The sequence below is a fragment of the Scyliorhinus torazame genome, chromosome 15 (genome assembly GCF_047496885.1).
Source record: "Scyliorhinus torazame isolate Kashiwa2021f chromosome 15, sScyTor2.1, whole genome shotgun sequence".
NCBI lineage: Eukaryota > Metazoa > Chordata > Chondrichthyes > Carcharhiniformes > Scyliorhinidae > Scyliorhinus > Scyliorhinus torazame.
In genome coordinates, this window is record NC_092721.1 from 188819915 (window position 1) to 188841702 (window position 21788).

Here is a 21788-nt window from a genome sequence, read left to right on the forward strand (position 1 = left end):
GGAACCTCAGCGTCGTGAGGCATCAGGGCTAACCCACTGCACCATCATGCTGCCCTGGTGACTTGTATTTCTTGACTTTAAAAAGTCAAAGTGAGATCTAATTAAGATCATTAATACGACAAAAGAGAAATAGAGAGAAATAATTTTCTTTAGGAATGGTGGGTGGGGTGGAAATTAAAACAAAAAAGGGGTCAGCACCATAAAATTAAAACTAAGCTATTTTACTTCCCAAAAGGCTATGGATCCATCAGAGATGAACAAACTGTCAAGTAAGTACATCAAGGATAGGCAAATGAAGGCGAGTCACAGATCAACCATTAGCAAATTGAATGGTGGAACGGGCTCAAAGGACTGACCTAAAAGCTCACGGCATCCAGGTGCATGGAATTGTGTTTTTAATTTTCCTACAATTACTTCTTTAAATGTGGTATTTAAACAACATGAATGCAATGACCATTCACAGCACATATTGAAAAATGCCATTCTCAAAGCATAATTAAAAAGGAACAAACAATAAAATAAAAATCAAGCAGGGAATTCCATGGTAAACATACAAATACATCACCATTTTTGCAGCTGCAGTGGATAATTGCAACCCCGGTGATGACGCTATGCTCTCTGTTACTCAGTCTGGACACCAGAAAAAACACAAAACATCGTTGTTAATGTATTTTCTCACCTAAATACTGTTTTTATTTACCCTTTGGGGAATAGCTGGGGAAGTGGTGGAAAGATTTCCAAACTGATTATCAGTTCGTTCAACTGCGTTGAATGCTCCTTCTGTGGCCAACAGGTCCTGGCATTGGACTTTGACCCGGAGCTTCTGGTCCACCACTGCGCCACATCGCCACCATACAAAACATTATAACATGGCAATAGTTGCACATATAAAAACTGCTTCAAAGTTATTACAAAAGCAAAATATTTCAGATGCTGGACAGATCTGGCATGCTGGCTCTGCTTCTCTCCCCACAGATACTGCCAGACATGCTGAGCATTTCCTGAAAACATAACTTGGTGCATGCTCTCTCCTCACCCCCTTCTGCAGTTTTGACAATCAACCCCACCATAATCACTTGTATTGTCCAGCTTACTGGATTTGCACTCACTAGTTTTCTCATCCCTTTCTGGTTGTAGTCACAGCATTTTCAGCAATGGCTTTTCTTCACACCTTGGCACGTAACCATCGCCACACCACGCTCGCACCCCCCAATCTTTCCCCATCCATGTACTGACTCTTGGAATCAGTCTACAGGGAAAAGACAGGGGAATGACACTAGATGAACTGCTCCTTCAGAGGGCCAGCACTGAAAGGATGGGCCGAGTAGCTTCCTTCAGTGCTTTAGCCGTTCTATGATTAAGCTGAGCCAACTCAGATTTGTGAAAGAGAAATCATGTTTGACAGATCTATTACACTTTTTTGTGGATATAATTAGCAGAATGTCTAAGGCAGGACCAGTGGATGCAGTGTATTATATTTGATTTTGCAAAATACATTCGATAAAGAGCCACAAAAAAGATTAACATGCAATACAAGCTTATAAACATGGACAGAGAATGGGTTAATGGACTGAAAACGAAAAGGTAGAAATGGGGAAGTTTCGGATTGGCAAGCTGGATATAACTAGTGGCGCATCACAAGGATCAGTCCCTATGTCTCAGCAGCTTCTAATCAATATTAGTAACTTAAACGAGGGTACTTAGTGTAATGTATACAAGCTTGCTGATGGTGCAACATTAGGTGGGACAATAAGTGGTGAGGAAGATACAAGGAGGCCCCAGGGCCCACGTTATAGGCAGGTTGGTGAATGGGCAAGGACATGGCGGATGGAATAAAACGTGGCAAAGTATGAAAATATTTGGTAGGAAAAATAAAAAAGCGCAATATTTTTTGAACAGTGAGATACTGGGAGAGGTTCATATTCAAAGGGACGCGCTGTCCTGGTACATGATTCAAGCCAGTCAAATGATATGTTACTTTTTTGTTGGAAAGGATTGGGATGACAAGAGTAAAAAGATTTTGCTACAATTGCAGAGGGAATTTGAGGTCACACATGGCACACTGCATAGAGATTTGGTTTCATTCTCCAAGGAAAGACCCGAGAAGTATTTCAACAAAAACTCACTGGTTCCTGGGATGAGAGTATGGACCTGTGAGGAGAAAATGAGTAAACTGGGTCTATATTCCCTGCAGTTAAAAGAATGAGAGGTTATCTAATTGAATTATATAACATTCCTAAGGTGTTGACATGGTAGGTGCTGAAAAATGTTTCCCCTGTGAGGAAACAAGAACACAGTGTGAAAGCTCCAGGATAAGGGGTCAGTCATTTAGGACTGAGAGGAGAGATTTCTTCATTCAATGAGTTATGAATCTTTGGAATTTAGTCATTGAGCATATTCAAGACACATTTCAATACCTTTTTGTGTGCTAATGGAATTTAAGGGATATGGAGTTAGGTTGGCTAGGTAGAGTCGAGGTATAAGATTAGGCATGATCTTGCCGAAGATCCACAGTCTGAAGGTGAATTTCCAATCTCCTCAAAAGATGGCCTATTTCTATTTCCATTAAAATCATAAGCCATGCCCCTCCATCTGGCAATCTTCTCTTGCAACCTTGGTCCACGTCTTTGTGAACTTCATATACAATTATTCCAGTGTTCTGCTGGCTAGTCCTCTGCCCTCCAACAACTGTAAATGTCAGTGCATCCAAAACTCTGCAATTCATATTCAATAGTGCACTAAGTTCCTATCAGCCCTGTCCTTGTTGACTTACACTTCCTCCCATTCCCCACTTTAGAATTTTCATCCTCATGTTTGAATCCACTCAGTCTTGCCTCTTCCCACCTTTCCTCTAACTCTGACCTTCGGAGCTTCCTCCATTGTCAGCCATGCCTTAAGCTGCTCATGCTCTGGCATTCTTCGCCCAAAACCCTGCACCTCATCTCCTCCCTTACCAATCAACCATTTGGCGGTGTTTTTCAGCATCTGCTACCCCAATTTCACTTCCTTTGACTTTCTGTCAATTCAAGTCTAATTAAGCTTCTGTGAAGCACTTGTCTTTAAATTAACGCATATTTATGAAACACTGCCAGACACAGGTGTTATGGGCGAGGCATTTTCAGAACTCCAAAATGTATCATGGAATTCAACCAACCTCTCCCTTTAATGGATTTGCTGCTTTTCCTAGCACATGGCTTTTTCCCTAGGTGTGGGATTACAATTATGGACACGTGGGTTTTTAAACACAAAACACTGCTTATTCCATGAACTCAACTTAACATCTAAAATAAACATTGGATCTCCTAACACCCCTTACTTCAAAGATAACTCAGAAAATATTGCAACAGTAAATACTTCCTTAAAAGATTCCTTCAAACTTCCAAGAGACTTAACACCTTTAAACAGTATCACATCAGGTTAAAGGACATATATATTTTCTGTAGAATGGCAGAGATATATTAGCTTGGGTGACTTCAGCTCCAACACCTTGCTTTCTTCTTGCAGCTCTCTGGAAACCCACAGACACACCCACGCTGCTTTCTCAAACCTGGCTTTCTCCCTTCTAAGTAGATCACAGCAAACCAGAACTTCTCAAGCTGCTGTCTCAAACTGGCTTTCTACTTTTAAACTGCTCTCAGCAAAACCAGCCAGGCATTTTTTAAACTGCAAAACGGCTGAACTGAGCTGAGCTCCACCCACTCTATGACATCACTGTTTTCTTAAAGGTACATTGCTTCAACATCCAGTTCTTAAAGGCACTCTTGCATGACACAGGTAAAAAATAAGTACAAACCTTGACAGCATAGTGTGTGCATCTTGTTTATCCACAGGCTTCTCGAGAATGTCACCATCAATAGACTGAAAAGAGGAGGGAAAAAAAAAATCACAAACACATCTAAGAAAGTGAAAAATAATCTCCTCGAAAGATTTCATATCACTCAATCTTTCACAGCTTTAAGATAGTTATTTATACAGCAAATAAGACCAATAAAACCTTGGGCTGGGATGTGGAAAGGGCAGTGTGTAGGAAAGGAGGTCAGCCCAATGCCCACTGACCCCTGTTTACAAGTGCACAAATGTGTAGAGAAGTTAAGGACAGCCTGAATTGCTCAACATGAGATTAAGTAGTTTGCAGATTCTCAAAAAAGTTCCATTAGGCATGTTAGCACGTATAAAAGATCAACATAAAAACAAGAGTAGGCTGTTCAGCCCCTTAAGCCTGAATTATCATTCACTTAAATAATGACTGCTCGAAATCTAAACTCCATCTATCTGCCTTGGTTTTGTAATTCTTAACAAACAAAAATCTATTCAATTTAGTTTTGAAATGTACCATTGACCCAGTCTCAATGGCTTGTGAAAAGGGTTGTGGAAAGGGGTTCCTGGTATCACCCCTGAATGGCCCAGCTCTAATTTGAAGGTTTTTAAAAATTGAGTATCCAATTATTTTTTTTTTCCAATTATGGGGCAATTTAGCGCGGCCAATCCACCTACACATCATTTTGGGTTGTGGGGGTGAGACCCACGCAGACACGGGGAGAATGTGCAAACTCCACACGGACAGTTACCCGGGGCCAGGATCGAACCCGGGTCCTCAGCACCCTAGGTAGCAGTGCTAAGCACTGTGCCACCGTGTCGCCTTATCTCTAATTTTAAGGTTACGCTCCCTTTGTTCTGGACTCCCCAACCTAAGGAAGTGTCTTTGCTCTATCCAGTCTGCCAGCTCTTTTGATCATCTTAAAGCATCTCAGTTAGAATGTTCCATAGTCTGGGGAACATAAGCCTGGTTAGTCTGTGCAACCTGTGCTTATAATTAATTCCTTTTTAGCCATGTCAGCATGCTCATGGGCAGCAGATAAGAAAATGGGGGAAAACATCTCTATGGGATCCAGTCTCTTTCGCAGTAAATTATTTTAATTTACCTAACTGCGTTGACACTAACAAATAAATCAATATTCTGATTAATCATTTATAAATGGTAGCACCATAGCAAAAAAAAAAAAAATCAGCATTTGCTAAGTTACAGGCAAAATGATTTTTCAAAATAGAATATGGTAATACTTATGCCAGCCTTATTTTATTTCAATAAAAATAATTCTTGTATCATGGCTCAAAAATAAAAATTGTTTACATATCAGTACGATGAAATCTTAGTCAAAATTTACAGCTGTTCGCAAAATGTAAGGTGGGAAACAATGTCTACCACCTGTACAAATAAGTAAGACTGTAGAAATTTAAATAGGATGGGGGGGGGGGGGGGGGGGAGCACCCTACCCATAATCCCATATTTACAGCTTTTTCAAATATTTATCTACTTTTCCTTGAATCAGTTGAGAGATTATACTACAAAGCAGCTCGCTTATCATTTGGTTCCAAAGAACAGTTAATACTTGACTCATGTTTACCATGGCCAAACTCAGCTATCGTTATCCTATCGTGTTCCTGTGACTCCTGACCTTGCTGACTTACACTGGCTCCGATTCCCCACTTTCAAATTTTCATCCTCGGGCGCGATTCTCCCAAAAGAGAACAAAGTCCCATAGGGAGTCCGCTTAGCTGTGTGTTTCCCAGTGCCTGCAGTTGTATAAGCAGCCTGAACGGGGAATGCGTGGCCGAGGCGGCACATAGCCCTGTTTTGTACAGCGGTGAGCTCCGCCAGTGCAGCGAGGCATTGGGACACCATTTTTAAATGGCGCCCAATCTCCTAGGCCCCCGAAGCAATCCCTGACACCCCCAGCCCAAACACATTATGGGAGGGTCCCCAGCGCCCCCTCCTCGCATCCCACTCCAAAACCCACGGAAGGCACCCCTGGCCCAATCGCATGCGCGTGCAAAGTCCACACTGGAAACATTGCTCTCTACTGAAGTAAATTAATCTACTGTGAATTTTCAGTTTTTATTTCAGGTTTGTGGTTTTGGCTTTATAATTCTTCATACTTTGTTTCGTTTCAATTCTGCCAAAATTATGAACCCGTTGAACAGTAACCAATCGGAGATAATTTGCCGTTATTCCTTTCAAAAAATTAAACTTTCACTGCAATTGCAGATCGCTGCCTCCTTAGTGCCTTTGAGCTGGTTCCTTTGTTTTTTACTGTCACGTGTTCTTAAATATGTTTCTTCTGAGAGACCAATACTTTGAGAATTCAACTTGCCTGAAAAATGCGACAAAGCATAAGTTAAAATTTAATGCAAACAAATGAAACTCCAGGGCACCAACCCAGCATTACAAGCTACAAAGATCAGATTAAAACACATTCAGAAAGGAGAAGAAAAAAGACAATTGAAATAAAAAATCTTCTAGGACCAGTTTGCTATTTGCAGCAATGAGGTGCCACCGTTTAAATCGTTTCCTTTTCAGGCCGAACAGTTTGAGAGACATTGAAAGATTCCTACTTACCACAGCGAGTTTCATTAATTTTAGTAACACAAATGCAGCTAATAGGGAGGATGATGGTGATTATATTTTTAATACATTATTTCAGGGCAGACGTCCAATAACTTTAAAATTCAATGTGAGAATTCAAAGCACCACAACAGGGGATTTTTCTGCAAGTTCCATAGTCTATTTTTGCTCACCACAATAGTGTCTGCTCCAATGACGACATCTGGAATCTTCAAGTGTTTCTGTCAGAGAAGGAAAATTCAGAATTTCTTATTGCTTTTTTCCCCCCCCAAAGAAGGTTAAACTACACTTTCTAAATTTTGTAAGTAAATACTATTCGGCAAAAAACTATGTCAACTGGTAAAACACTTTTTTTCATTGCAGTATTTAAAGATACCAAGAGGGGCTGAATAAAGCTAAGAATTTATACTGTATATTTGTTTGTGGGAGAGCCATTATATTTGGGAGTGCCTGTTATACTTTGCCTCTTCATTACTGTTCAGTTATAGATTTCTGATCAGGTTTATTTTAATCCTTTGCCAAGAGCATTTCTTTGTTCTTTCAGGAAGTGTAGAAGATTGTAGTTTAGTCGGGCAGTATGGTCGGCGCGGGCTTGGAGGGCCGAAGGGCCTGTTCCTGTGCTGTACATTTCTTTGTTCTTTGTTCTTTGAGTAAGATGCACAGCCATACTTACATTTACGTAACAAGTCAACACAAAGAAACATCTCAAATCATTTTGCACAATTGAAGGGCAAATTACTTTTCAAGTAAAAACTAATTGTGAGGGGGAAGGCGCTAGTGTAGGGGTATTGTTGGTGTAACATTTAACATTCCTCAAACGTTCCAAGATGCTACTGGAATCGACAAGGGACCGTCAACAATTTGCCTCAAATTTGGTTACTTGTGGTTACTCAGCCAGATGTTAGTGTGCCTGCCCAATACTCAATTTATGCAGAATTCACATAGAGCTGGACTATTATTATTATTATTTGTGAGAAAAGCAATGGTGAGGCTATCGGTGCTCACTATTATTCAAATATAAAAATCAGACAGAAACCTCTGGCGACCACACAAAAATTAGGAAGCTGCTGTATGAGGTTCCCTTACTCTGCTCATGTATTAACATAATAAGTGATTTACACCGAGTCAATTACATCCGTTCTTTCACAGAATCTCAAAAAATACAGTGCAGAATTAAAAATTTGGGTCAGAGCCCCTGCAATTTCCTCCCTCGCCTCCCACAGCATCCGGACCAGGAGATTTGTCCACTTTTAAGCTGTCAACACCTCCCATACCTTGTCACTATGTCAAGAATCTCACAGTCTCTCTCCCAGAGTTCCATATCTACCTCCTCATTCCCTTGGATAAAGACAGATGTGAAGTATTCGTTCAACATCCTACCAATGTCCTCTGACTCCACCCACAGATTTTCCCCTTGCTCCCCTATGGGCCCTACTCTTTCCCTGGTTATCCTCTTCTCATTGATATACTTATAGAATATCTTGGAATTTTCCCTGTTACCAGACAGAGCTTTCTCACATCCCTTCTTTGTTCTCCTAATTGCTTTCTTAAGCTCCATCCTGCACTTTCTGTACTCTACTAATGCCTTCGTTGATTTACTCCCTTGGAATTGTTAAAAGCCTCTCTTTTCCTTCTCATCGTATCCTGAATGTCTTTGGTCATCCATGGTTCTCTGGACCTGTTACTCCTTATTACCCTAGAGGGAACATTTTGGGCCTATACCCTCCCCCTGCCATCTTTTACTCTGGTTTTACGATTCAAAATGGGTGAGTGAGGCACCCACAAAACGAGCCAAGCTGACATTGCAGGTTACAGGTTTGAGATTGGGAAGGCTCTTCAAATTGTGTCAATTTCCTTCGGAGCAACGTTTTAAATGATTTTGCATCAAAAGGTATTCTGGTTACAAAGAAATTGCCTAGTGTATACCGAGAAAACCAGTGCATGGTTCACTTCACTTCAGCTTTTTAAAAGTTAATTTCAGTGATTTCGAACTGGGTTACTCACAAGTGGTGGAGCAAACTTTCATTAAAAATGCTCACTTTTTGAGATAAACCCATTTTCAGCTATAGAAATAAATCTGGACCATGTTCCTACCAAAATGAACAATTAAGTTCTACTCTGCTGCAAGATTATGTTGGCTCATGATAGATTTTGTGTTTGTAATTGGGCAATTTTAAAATATATTCCTTTAAAATCAGAAGCAAACTATGATCTAATCAGCACATTTTGAGGGAGATTTACTTATTACTACCAAAGCTGAAACTCTATCCCAATCTTTTCACAGGGGTGTGCATTACAGATGCTAGAAATAGCTTAGTGAGATTGAAAAAATAGGGAGCTGAAGGCAAAAAAAAGAGCGCTTTAATTGGTTTATCTTCTAGTTGTGTATTTCAGTTTCCTGGGTTTGATCAATATGATTAGGTAGCTTTATGATCCTATACATTGCTGATGATGGTTCTCTTAACTGTCTAGAATTGTGTAATTCGGCACAGCTACTTTAAGGGAAGGTGACAATGTTAGCCGTTTACCGATTGTGCAGGACACATCTAGTGTGACAAACACGATACAGCAAAACCCAGTTTTCAAGATATAGACCATTTTGAAATTTATCGTAAGATGAATGTCAGACCAGTGCAGCTCTTTATCCCACAGTATGCTTTCAATCTGGCAACAAAATAAAATCTGTATATTTATTTCATTTAGATGTATATATTTTAGCCTAATTGTAATGAATTAATGCATTGCTTAATATTTCCAGTGTTTTTTATAACTTTGTTTATCTTTAGCTAACTTGGCATTTTTGAATGGCAGAGCAGGCTCGACAGGCTAAATGGTCTACTCCTGCTCTTAATTTCTATGTTTCTGTGTAACACAGACGGAGGTTATTCAGCGCATGTCTGTGCAGGTTTCTGTTTGAGCTCCTTCACTGGTCCTGCTCCCAGACATTCCCTCCATAATCGTGTAAATACTCTCTCTTCAGTAAATGATCCAATAACCTTTTGAAAGCCACGATTGAGTCTGCACCCACTGCTCTCTCAGGCAGTCCATTCCAGATCCTAACCACTCACGACATGAAAGAGCACCCCTCATGTCTCTGTTGCTTCTTTTGCCATTCACTGACAAGCAGTGGCCTCTGGTTCTCAACCATTCTGCCAATGGAGACAAGTTTTCCACATCTTCTCTGTTCAGATCCCTCATGATTTTGAACACTATCAAATATCCTCTCAATACTCTTCTCGTTAAAGAGGACAACCCCAGCCTCTCCAATCTGTCCACTTAACTGAAATCTTTAATCCCGGAACCATTTTCAAAAATCTTTTTTCACTCCCTGTAAATGCCCTCACATCCTTTCTGAAACGTGACGCTCGGCACTGGATGCAATATTCCAATTGAGACTGAAGCTGGAATTCTCCAGCCATTTGCTGGCGGTCTGGGATTCTTTGGTCCCGCCGGCAGCACCCCCCCGCCCGCGGGTTTCCCAGCAGAGTAAGGCGTGTTCAACGGGAATTCCCATTGACATTGACAGTGGCGGGCAGAGAGAATCCCGTCGCCAACGAACGGTGCGCTGCCTCACATCGCGGCTGAGAGGCTGGAGAATTCTGCTCTGAGCTAGTGTTTAATAAAGGTTCACCCGAATGTCTTTGCCTGAAATTTCTCCCCCTCCTATTTCAGTAGGTGCGTTAAACCATTTATTTTAAAACAGTCAGATGTTAAATTTCCCAATGAAAACATTTCAGGGCCTCCTTGCAATCCAAAACAATTATATTGGTGCTCCGATGCCTTTCGGTACATAATTTGATCAGCTTTTTATTACCTACCAAGTGCATCCTCTTCGCCACCTCGAGGGCTTTTTCCTTTGCAGTCTCTGTTGCATAATCACTTGGCATCCCAAAAGAGGACTTGTCAAGTGTCTCCTTAAACCATGATGGCACCACTTCAAACCTGAGACCCTGCATGATGGAGGGAAAAAACATAGGTGAAAAAGCACTGGGAAAACAAACATCAACAATATGTTACTAGGCTAAACAGATTAAATTATGAAGGCTGGTCACACATTGCAATCTCTCCAGTACAGAAGATGAATAGGTGATTTAATTGGTCTGTTGATGGTGATCATTCTTCTTCTTCTTGGGCAGTCCCTCAGCGTCGAGAATGACTTGCTTCCCCTCCAGGGAGGTGGGTCCTACGGTGGCTGAATAGTCCAATCCTGGAGCCGCAGATTCTGCCACATGGTCGGCAGGTGGTGTTTGATGAGGTGGGTGGGTGGGACTCTCTGGATTCTGCGCTCTCCTTCCGCTGTTTACGCTTGGCCTCCACACACTCCATCCTGTGACGCTCGAGGTGATTGGCGCCTTTGCAGATACCTCTTCTCCAGTTTGTGCGTTCTAAGGCAAACGATTCCCACGTGTCGGTGGGGATGTTGTATTTATTTAGGAAGCCCAGTGTCCCTGTAGTGTTTCCTCTGCGCTCCTAGTGATCGCTTGCCATTGCAGAGCTCAGAGTAGAGCACTTGCTTTGGGAGTCTTGTGTCGGGCATGTGGGCAATGTGGGCCGCCGATTGCAGCTGATCGAGCTTGATCACTGCCTCGATACCGGGGATATTGGCCTGGGAGGGGGAAAATTTGTGAAGGCAGCATTGGTGATATCTCTCCAAGGATTTGAGGTGTCTGCTGTACATTGTCCATGTTTCTGATGCATACAGGAGGCCGGGGGCCGCGGCTGCTCTGTAGACCATGACCTTGGTGCTGGGTTTGAGGTCTTGGTCTTTGAATACTCTGTTCCTCAGACTTCCAAAACTGCACTGGCGCTTTGGAGTTGATGTTGGATTTTGTCATCAATGTCTGCTCTCACCGAAAGGACACACCCGAAATATGGGAAACGATCCACATTGTCCAAGGACTCACTGTGGATCTTGATGGTTGGGTGGCAGTTTTGTGTGGCAGGAGCGGTCTGGTAGAGAACCTTTGTTTTCTGGATATTTAGTCGAAAGCCCATTCTCTCATATACCTGGTGAATGCGTCGATGTTGGTTTGTAGTTCCAGCCCCGACCAATTGCTGTCCCACATCCCAAAGGAAGACAAACTGATTCTCCTTGGCGACTTCAATGCTAGAGTCGGGAAGGACGCAAGCTTTGGAAAGGGGTATTCAGCAGGGAAGGCGCGGGGAATACAAATGCCACTGGAGTCCTTTTTCTGACAAAATGTTTAGAACATGACCTTGTCATCACAAACACTCTGTACCGCTAGAGGAATAAGCAGAAGACCCCATGGCTACACCCACACTCCAAGCACTGGCACCTGATAGTCTATAACATTGTCCAGGCAAGGGACCGCAAAAACGTCTGCATTACCTGCAACACGGCCGGAACCAACGACTACTGGACTGACTACGGACTAATCTGCTCTACCATCTCATCACCCTGGCCCAAAAACAACACAGGCAGAAGAAACTCTGCCACAGGAGATTCAATGTCACCGGACTCAAAAGACTCCTAGAAGGTAGAGCGCCCCACGGCTAACCTGGCGACAACCACCGACTCAGAGCTGCAGAACGGCCACAGCGCCTGGTCTGCCTTAAAAGCCACCATGGTCAGCACCTGTGACGAGATGCTCGACTCTCAACCAGGAAACACCAAGACTGGTTCAACGAGAACGATCAAGGTATTTAGAATCTCCTTCACCCCAAGTGCATGGCATTCCATGAACTGGCAGCTTCACCAACACTTGTGTGAGAGGAAACAAGTCTACAGGCAACTAAAGGCCAAGGTTTAACAAAGAACCCTTGACCTAAAGAACAGGCGGTATGTGGATAGAGTGCAGGAGAGTCAGCAACACACCGACAACGCTATGTGCACGGCTTCTTCAGCACAATCAAAACCATCTGCGGTCCGAGTACCCAGGGTCCCACCCCACTGAGAGCCAAAAATGAAGGGACAAGACAGAGAGGCAGTCAACACTTGCTGGAGAGAGCTCTACGAGGACCTCTTCAACAAAGACACAGCCTTCAACACAAGCGGCCTCGCCACCATCCTGCAGCACGTTACCCGCCACCATCTAATCATAGAATCTAACAGGATGAACAGAGAAAAATAATCTCCTCTTGTGTAGGACCCCAGAACAAGGGGCCATAACTTTAAAATTAGAGCTAGGTCATTCAGGGCTGATGTTCTTCCTCTGGTAGAGATATGCACCTCTCTCCCCAAAAAGCTGTTGAGACTAGGTTAAGAGACAATTTAGAAACTGAGCATTTTATTTGGATTTTGATTATTGTCACGTGTACCAAGGTACAGTGAAAAGTATTTTTCTGCGAGCAGCTGAACAGATCATTTAGTACATGAAAAGAAAAGGAAATAAAACAAAATACATAACAGTGAAACACAAGGTACATAATGTAACTACAAAACACCGGCATCGGGTGAAGCATACAGGGGTGTAGTGTTAATGAGGTCAGACCATAAGAGGGTCGTTTAGGAGTCTGGTAACAACGGGGAAGAAGCTGTTTTTGAGTCTGTTCGTGCGTGTTCTCAGACTTTTGTATCTCCTGCCCGATGGAAGAAGTTTTGTTATTTGTTAGTTGAGGATATCAATGGTTAGGAATCCATGGTGGGCAAATGCAGACAAGCCTACCTTTGTTCCTGTGCTCCTAATTGTTATGAACCATTTAAATACCATGAACAAGTTACTGCAGTCATTATTGCTGAGGTTGCATGGTTTTAACGCTAAAGGCGCACAAGATCAACAGTGCTGTACCCTAAAAACAACCCGTCAATCTCCAGGCCTTAGCCATTTGAGAGGTTGAAGCAACTGGTAATTTGGTGTAAGGTTGTCACAACTCCAAAGCAGGAGTAAGGAGAAAGGGACATTTCAATTCGGAAAGTAATGAGAAAAATAAGTAAGACAGAGCAGAAGTCACTTCGGAAAAGAGTCAAATTAGAGTTAAAATGCAAAAGAGATGGGAAAAAATGGTCAAAAAATCTTTTATTTTATGCTAAATTTAGCAGTTTAATATTGAAATTGCATTAAAGTTACAGTATACTTTTTATGTTATCTCGACAGTGTGGACAATGCTGGTTCAGCCAGTCATGATTATATGTAGTAAAGAAAAGAAAATAGTGGATCAGGTAACGGAAAAAGGATTAGGGACCGGACTAGGGCCAGCTGCAAAGCTCCTCACTGATTTTGGGGGGAATTTGCTAATGATGAATTTTGGGATATTTGTGAAAACATGATTATAATTGTTATGAATACAGCTGCAAAAATCCCATTTAGTAACGGGATGTGAGAGAAACCATGCTGTGTTAGATTAAGTGCTACATAAAATTTTGGCAGATAGGCCAAATTGTAAATTAACTTCAGTTTAGCATGGACTGTCCATACAAAGAATTCACTACAAAGAACAAGAACAAAGAACAAAGAAAATTACAGCACAGGAACAGACCCTTCGGCCCTCCCAGCCTGCACTGATCCAGATCCTTTATCTAAACCTGTCACCCATTTTCCAAGGATCTACTTCCCTCTGTTCCCCGCCCGTTCATATACCTGTCCAGATGCATCTTAAATGATGCTATTGTGCCCGCCTCTACCACCTCCGCTGGCAAAGCGTTCCAGGCACCCACCACTCTCTGCGTAAAAAACTTTCCACACACATCTCCCTTAAACTTTCCCCCTCTCACCTTGAAATCGTGATCCTTTGTAATTGACACCCCCACTCTTGGAAAAAGCTTGTTGCTGTCCACCCTGTCCATACCTCTCATAATTTTGTCGACCTCAATCAGGTCCCCCCTCAACCTCCGTCTTTCCAACGAAAACAATCCTAATCTACTCAACCTTTCTTCATAGCTAGCACCCTCCATACCAGGCAACATCCTGGTGAACCTCCTCTGCACCCTCTCTAAAGCATCCACATCCTTCTGGGAATGTGGCGACCAGAACTGCACGCAGCATTCCAAATGTGGCCTAACCAAAGTCCTATACAACTGTAACATGACCTGCCAACTCTTGTACTCAATACCCCCTCCGATGAAGGCAAGCATGCTGTATGCCTTCTTGACCACTCTATTGACCTGCGTTGCCACCTTCAGCGTACAATGGACCTGAACTCCCAGATCTCTCTGTACATCAATTTTCCCCAGGACTCTTCCATTGACCGTATAGTCCGCTCTTGAATTAGCCTTCCAAAATGCATCACCTCGCATTTGCCTGGATTGAACTCTATCTGCCATTTCTCTACCCAACTCTCGAATCTATTTATATTTTGCTGTATTCTCTGACCGTCCTCCTCGCTTTCTGCAACTCCCACCAATCTTAATATCATCTGCAAACTTGCGAATCAGACCATCTATACCTTCGTCCCGATCATTTATGTATATCACAAACAACAGTGGTCGGAGCACGGATCCCTGTGGAACACCACTAGTCACCTTTCTCCATTTTGAGACATTCCCTTCCACCACTACTCTCTGTCTCCTGTTGCCCAGCCAGTTCCTTATCCATCTAGCTAATACACCCTGAATCCCATACGACTTCACTTTTTCCATCAACCTGCCATGGGAAACTTTATCAAATGCCTTACTGAAGTCCATGTATAAGACATCTACAGCCTTTCCCTCATCAATTAACTTTGTCACTTCCTGAAATAATTCTATTAAGTTTGTAAGACATGACCTTCCCTGCACAAAACCATGCTGCCTATCACTGATAAGTCTATTTTCTTCCAAATGTGAATAGATCCTATCCCTCAATATCTTCTCCAACAGTTTGCCGACCACTGACGTCAAGCTCACAGGTCTATAATTCCCTGGATTATCCCTGCTACCCTTCTTAAACAAAGGGACAACATTAGCAATTCTCCAGTCCTCCGGGATCTCACCCGTGCTCAAGGATGCTGCAAAGATATCTGTTAAGGCCCCAGCTATTTCGTCCCTTGCTTCCCTCAGTAACCTGGGATAGATCCCATCCGGACCTGGGGACTTGTCCACCATAATGCCTTTTAGAATACCCAAAACTTCCCCCTTCCTTATGCCGACTTTAAACATCCATCCCTAGCCTCAACATCCGTCATGTCCCTCTCCTTGATGAATACCAATGCAAAGTATTCATTAAGAATCTCACCCATTTCCTCTGACTCCACGCATAAATTCCCCCTTTTGTCTTTGAGTGGGCCAATCCTTTCTCTAGTTACCCTCTTGCTCCTTATATACAAATAAAAGGCTTTGGGATTTTCCTTAACCCTGTTAGCCAAAGATATTTCATGACCCCTTCTAGCCCTCTTTATTGCACGTTTGAGATTTGTCCTACTTTCCAGATATTCCTCCAAAGTTTCATCAGTTTTAAGTCGCCTAGACCTTATGTATGCTTCCTTTTTCATCTTAGCTAGTCTCACAATTCCACCCCTCATCCACGGTTCCCTAATCTTGCCATTTCTATCCCTCATTTTCACAGGGACATGTCTGTCCTGCACTCTAATCAACCTTTCCTTAAAAGACTCCCACATTTCAAATGTGGATTTACCCTTAAACAGCTGCTCCCAATCCACATTCCCTAGCTCCTGCCGAATTTTGTTATACTTGGTCTTTCCCCAATTTAGCACTCTTCCTTTAGGACCACTCTCGTCTTTGTCCATGAGTATTCTAAACCTTACGGAATTGTGATCGCTATTCCCAAAGTAATCACCGACTGAAACTTCAACCACCTGGCCAGGATCATTCGCCAATACCAGGTCCAGTATGGCCCCTTCCCGAGTTGGACTATTTACATACTGCTCTAAAAAACTCTCCTGGATGCTCCTTACAAATTCTGCTCCATCTACGCCTCCAACACTACACGAGTCCCATTCAATGTTGGGGAAGTTAAAATCTCCTATTTCTTAGCTCTACCCATATTGCCTCAGTGCTTGAATCCTCCATCGTGCCCTCCTTAATCATAGCTGTGATATCATCTCTGACCAGTAATGCAACTCCTCCACCCCTTTTACCTCCTTCTCTATCCCTCCTGAAGCATCTATAGCCTGGGATATTTAGTTGCCAGTCTTGCCCTTCCCTCAACCAAGGCTCAGTAATACCAATATCATATTCCCAGGTACTAATCCAAGCCCTAAGTTCATCTGCCTTACCTGCTACACTTCTTGCATTGAAACAAATACACCTCAGACCACCTGTCCCTTTGCGTTCATCATCTCTTCCCGATCTACTCTTCCCCTTAGTCACATTGAGTTTATTATCTAGTACCTTACTGGCTCTTTGCTGCCTCTTTACTGACCTCTAACTTCCTAATCTGGTTCCCATCACCCTGCCACCCCAAACAGTGTTAGCAAAAGCACCCCCGAGGACATTGGTTCCAGTCCTGCCCAGGTGTAGACCATCCGATTTGTAATGGTCCCACCGCCCCCAGAACTGATTCCAATGTCCCAAAAATCTGAACCCCTCCCTCCTGCACCATCTCTCAAGCCACGTATTCATTCTGACTATTCTTGAATTTCTACTCTGACTGTCTCGTGGCACTGGTAGCAATCCTGAGATTACTACCTTTGAAGTCCTACTTTTTCACTTATCTCCGAACTCCCTAAATTCTGATTGTAGGACCTCATCCCGTTTTTTTACCTATATCATTGGTGCCTACATGCACCACGACAACTGGCTGTTCACCCTCCCCCTTCAGTATGTCCTGCAGCCAATCTGAGACATCCCTGACCCACGCACCCGGGAGGCAACATACCATTCATGAGTCTCGTTTTCGACCACAGAACCGCCTGTCTACTCACCTTATGATTGAATCCCCTATGACTATAGCCCTGCCAGTCTTTTGCCCGCCTTTCTGTGCAGCAGCGCCAGCCACGGTGCCATGAGCCTGGCTACTACTGCCTTCTCCTGGTGAGTCATCTCCCCCAACAGTATCCAAAACTGTACACCTGTTTTGGAGGGAGATGACCTCAGGGGACACCTGCACCTGACCCTTTGTGAACCCATGCTGCGTCTGCCCAATGGGACAATTTCCCTCCAGGTGCCCCGCTATTTCCTCCTTAATGATAGATTCCAGCATTTTCCCGACAACCGAAGTTAAGCTTACCGGCCTATAATTACCCGCTTTCTGCCGACCTCCTTTTTTAAACAGTGGTGTCACGTTTGCTACTTTCCAATCCTCTGGGACCACCCCAGAGTCTAGTGAATTTTGATAAATTATCACTAGTGCATTTACAATTTCCCTAGCCATCTCTTTTAACACTCTGGGATGCATCCCATCAGGGCCAGGAGACTTGTCTACCTTTAGCCCCATTAGCTTGCCCAATACTGCCTCCTTAGTGATTACAATCATCTCAAGGTCCTCACCTATCATATCTTTATTTTCAGAACGGAACGGTCTGGAACACCGTTCTACTGGCCCTACGGTCCAGGAATCTCCCCGTCTCCTGCTGGCAAGAAGTCCTCCCGGAGGCCCTCCACGCCATCCGGTCGCTGCTCTGTACAACTACCAATCAGAGTAGATATACTCATGAACGTCTCCTGGTGTTCCCCAGGAAGTCCTGCTCCGGGACCTCGCTCCCAACCTGGCTAGCGACACCCGGACCCATCCTGCTTCGGAAGCACGTGCGGGCGCACAAGTCGGACCCGTTGGTCGAGAGGGTCCAACTGCTGCACGCTAACCCCCAGTACGCCTACGTGGCGTTCCGACGGCCAGCAAAATACAGTCTCCCTCCGGGACCTGACGCCCGCTGGAACCCCACGCGTGCCCGAACCATTACCCCCACCACAGCACCTGACTAGATGGTCAGTCCTCCCGCCACTCCTACCTAGGCCATCCCACCCACCGACGCCCCCTACAGGCGCCCCCCCCTCTCGGCCCAACCGTTGGCCCCACCAGCGCCATCTAGGGGTGACAAAGCTGCCATGGAGACCGACGCCACGCTCCCGGAATCGCAGACGTCCGGAACCCCACCAGAATCACCACCGAAGCCCAGACGATGCAGCAGGGCGACCAGGCCACCCGACCGACTGATTGTTTCACTGTAACTATAACCGTAAACGTACACTGAATGTATATATCTTCCACGCTTGTAAAATATTCTCGACAACTCTGTAAAGAGGTATCACGGTACCTCCATATCTGATCATACCATGTAGATGCAATTGTAACCACTGGCCACCACCCCCGCTGGACTCTTTTTTAAACAGGGGGTGAATGTGGTATTATCAGGTATTACAGTACCCAAGAGGCCGAAGACCATTGGTTAAACCTAGGAGTTTACCATTGGCTGTTGGTATGTAGCTCCGCCTTGATAGGCGGTGTATAAGAACTGGTGCCGTCCCAGCAGCCCGCACTTTCTGTACCGAAGCTGCTGGGGAACAGTTCTAGTCGATTAAAGCCTTCAGTTATGTTACAACCTCGTCTTTGAGTTTAACTGATCGTGCATCAGTCTGAAGGGGGACATCATAATTTTGATGAATCGGAAGAGGCTATTTGTCCCAAAGGACAACTGCCTTTGGTACTAAAGTGACATACTTGCCAGAAGGGGACAGTCAGTGGAAGGATGCAGCTATTGTGGGTAGAGCTGGGAAGCCCTCCAGAAAATACAAAAACTGGTTGAATGTACAAGATAAAGAGAAGATGGTTAGCTAGGCCCATGGATTGGGAACATGAAGTACAAAAATGGGGAGCACAGAAACGTAGTGTCAGTTCGGACAATAGGTCTGGCAGGGAACATTGCCATAGGAGGAGATCAAGAAATGTTGAAAGAGCATCCCCTAATAGGAGGGGCAGATCACGCAGTAGCAGTTCGGACCGGGATACAAGGCAGCTTAGCAAGGTCAAGAAATATGGTCCAGACTAGGAATACTATTCGGAGCGGAAGCTCATATGATCGAGAGGTCTTCCAACAAATCAGATGATAAATTAATAAAAGATGCAAAACAGCAAGAACTGCAAAGTTGGAAAGAATTTGGGATGCACACAGAGGTGCCAGGTAGGGGACACGGAGTTTGATCACATAGATGGATGTGCATGGACAAGGCGCTTCCTGATGTAACTTGTAAGGCCAAAGCCAGGCTGGTGCATGATGTTTTGAGGAAAGCTTGAGTGACCAAGACGTGAGGATAGATTCACCCACATCAGGAAAGGCTATTTTGAAGATCATCTTGGCTCTGTGAGCCACAAATGCTTGGGAATGCAAATAGATAGACATTAAAGCTGCTTTCTTACAGGGATATCAGCTTCAAATATATTTTTTTCTTCATCCTCTGAAAGAAGCGCCAAACACAGGAGGAGTACTCTGGGAGTTGAATAAATGCTTATATGGGTTGACTTGTTAAAGTTGGGCTGCCTTCAGTTGAAAGCAGCCCCTGCGATGTTTTATTGGCACCATGGGGGGGGGGGGGGGGGGGGACTTTCGGGCATCCTGAAGCATGTCGGTGATTCTTTTTGTGGGATCGTAGCGGCAAATTTGAAAACACTTATCAGCGGGCTGAGAACGGAGTTCAAGATTGGAAGTTAGGCCTCTGGTGCATTCATATACATAGTGTTAGAAATCGGGCAGAGTGGTTCACATGTTACTCTACATCAGTAGCCTTACTTTGAGAATATTAACCCCATAGCGATTAATCATGGTAGGGCCTCACAAAAGGAAAGGGTGGCTTCTGAAACGGAAAAAGAGGAACCCCAAAGTTTAACAGCTAAATTGGTCAGCTAGACAAAAAGGGAAGTTTTGACATTTTAGAGCTAAGCACTAAAATTAACAATCCTAAGGCTGAAGAAATTGTTCTAGCAGATAAAACATTGGCAAAAAATTGGAGAATTGAGTTCGAAGAAGTTATTAGAAATTCTGGAAGAGGGGCGTCTTTTCCTGTAAGGAAGAGAATGTGAGGGTGGATAATAAAAATTTTTTAAATGGGGGGGGGGGAAATAGAGTGGATTTATCGTAAAACAAAAACATAAGCATTTGTGTTGTGGTAACTTATGTGAAAGATTTTCTTTTTAAGAAGGGGATTCTGTTAGGAAAGAATTAATGTTGCCAAGCCTTAAGTCAGCATTGAAGCTGTAATTGTTTAATAGACCCGAATGATTGTTTGATAGACTGCACATATAAAGGCAGATGGCACGGTGGTGTTGGATGAAAAGTGATTGTAGAACACAAAATTGGAATTGAAGAAGTCAAGACTTGCATTCTAGTTTCTGTTACCGAGACACCATCAGAACTTAACACTGTGTACTGTCCAGCAAGTTTAATTACATTTAAATTGGGAGGCAATTTCCGATATTTGAGCACATTAATTACTCTTTTTCCTAATGTCAGTCTCTATGCAAGAATTAAATTAGCCATCCGAAGAAAAAAAAGAGACAGGTTCTCTCGAATGATTTTACCCAAAACACAAAATTGTCCCGGGGCTGCAAGTATTTTTCTAGCATTTCCTGTCCATTTTTGAGGTGTTCCCCAGTTTTGTTGTGGGCTCAGGAGGGTAGTCAGAGTGTGAGGGGTTCGGGAGGATAGTCAGAAGGTGGGGGGTTGATGGGGTGGTGGTAGGTAGAGAGGGGGGTGTACTATAGTTACCCAAGAGTTGGAAGTTTAATTCTTAACTTTCACCTGGGTAAAAATTCTGCTAGAAAAATCAGAACCATCTGAGGCCTCCAATTTAAATCAGAGTTTTGGATGGTTCCCAGTGCAGGGTAATTGCGCATCGGAAGTTTGGACTCCCCAGATAGTCCTTATGTGGGGACATCTGGGGCGGGAGGTGCCGGGTATGACCATCAAGAGGTCGGAGGTTCTGAGCCAAATTTGGCATGATACACTCTTTGCCATAGTAACGTTCTGCTCAATGTAGTCCGACAGTGTGCAGTCACTGTCCTGAGAAGCCAAGAACCTGTAACGTCTTAAGGTTGCAGAAACGGAAACGTGGCCAGGAAATAGTTCACATTTCAGGTAAATGACCTTTCATCACAGCCTTTACGGTCGTTGCCCTCCCTCTAGTGGCATAAGAATGACACTGCTCTTTCAAATGAAACTAAAGTCACGATAGTCCCAGATGACCAGAGGCTGCTTTGTCCTTTGAGGGGAGAGCTGACTGGTGATGATTTAACCTGAGGGTCACCAACACCTCCGGCAAGGGGCAAGATGAGAAGACTAGGGGCGGAATTCTCCGGGAATCGGTGGGGCGGGCAGAAACGGCGCAGTGGAGTGGCGGGAACCACTCTGGCATCGGGCCGCCCCAAAGATGCGGAATCCTCCGCACGTTCAAGGGCTAGAACGGCACCGGAGTGGTTTGCGCCCTGCCAGCCGGAGTGGAAGGCATTTGGCGCCACGCCAGTCGGGGCCGAAAGCACTCCGCCGGCCGGCGCGGGTCCGCGCATGCCCAGGAGCATCCCCGGGCATGCACAAGGGGGTTCACCTTCGCGCCGCCAAT

The 21788-nt window shown here is 44.1% G+C and overlaps 1 protein-coding gene across 5 annotated transcripts in view; it reads right to left on the reverse strand.

Annotated features, from left to right (window-relative positions):
* The window catches only part of asmtl (acetylserotonin O-methyltransferase-like), a 75105-nt gene that overhangs the window by 35922 nt on the left and 17395 nt on the right, over positions 1 to 21788 (reverse strand). For 3 of the 5 annotated variants that reach the window (XM_072477304.1, XM_072477306.1, XM_072477305.1), the window contains exons 3-6: positions 10222 to 10353; positions 6577 to 6624; positions 3794 to 3858; positions 566 to 630 (exon numbers count right to left, since the gene is read on the reverse strand). In XM_072477304.1, coding sequence (XP_072333405.1) covers positions 566 to 630; positions 3794 to 3858; positions 6577 to 6624; positions 10222 to 10353 — 310 coding nt within the window. Of the gene's footprint in view, positions 1 to 565; positions 631 to 3793; positions 3859 to 4688; positions 4819 to 6576; positions 6625 to 10221; positions 10354 to 21788 lie in introns of those variants that run through there. The other 2 variants (XM_072477307.1, XM_072477308.1) reach the window with 2 other exon arrangements.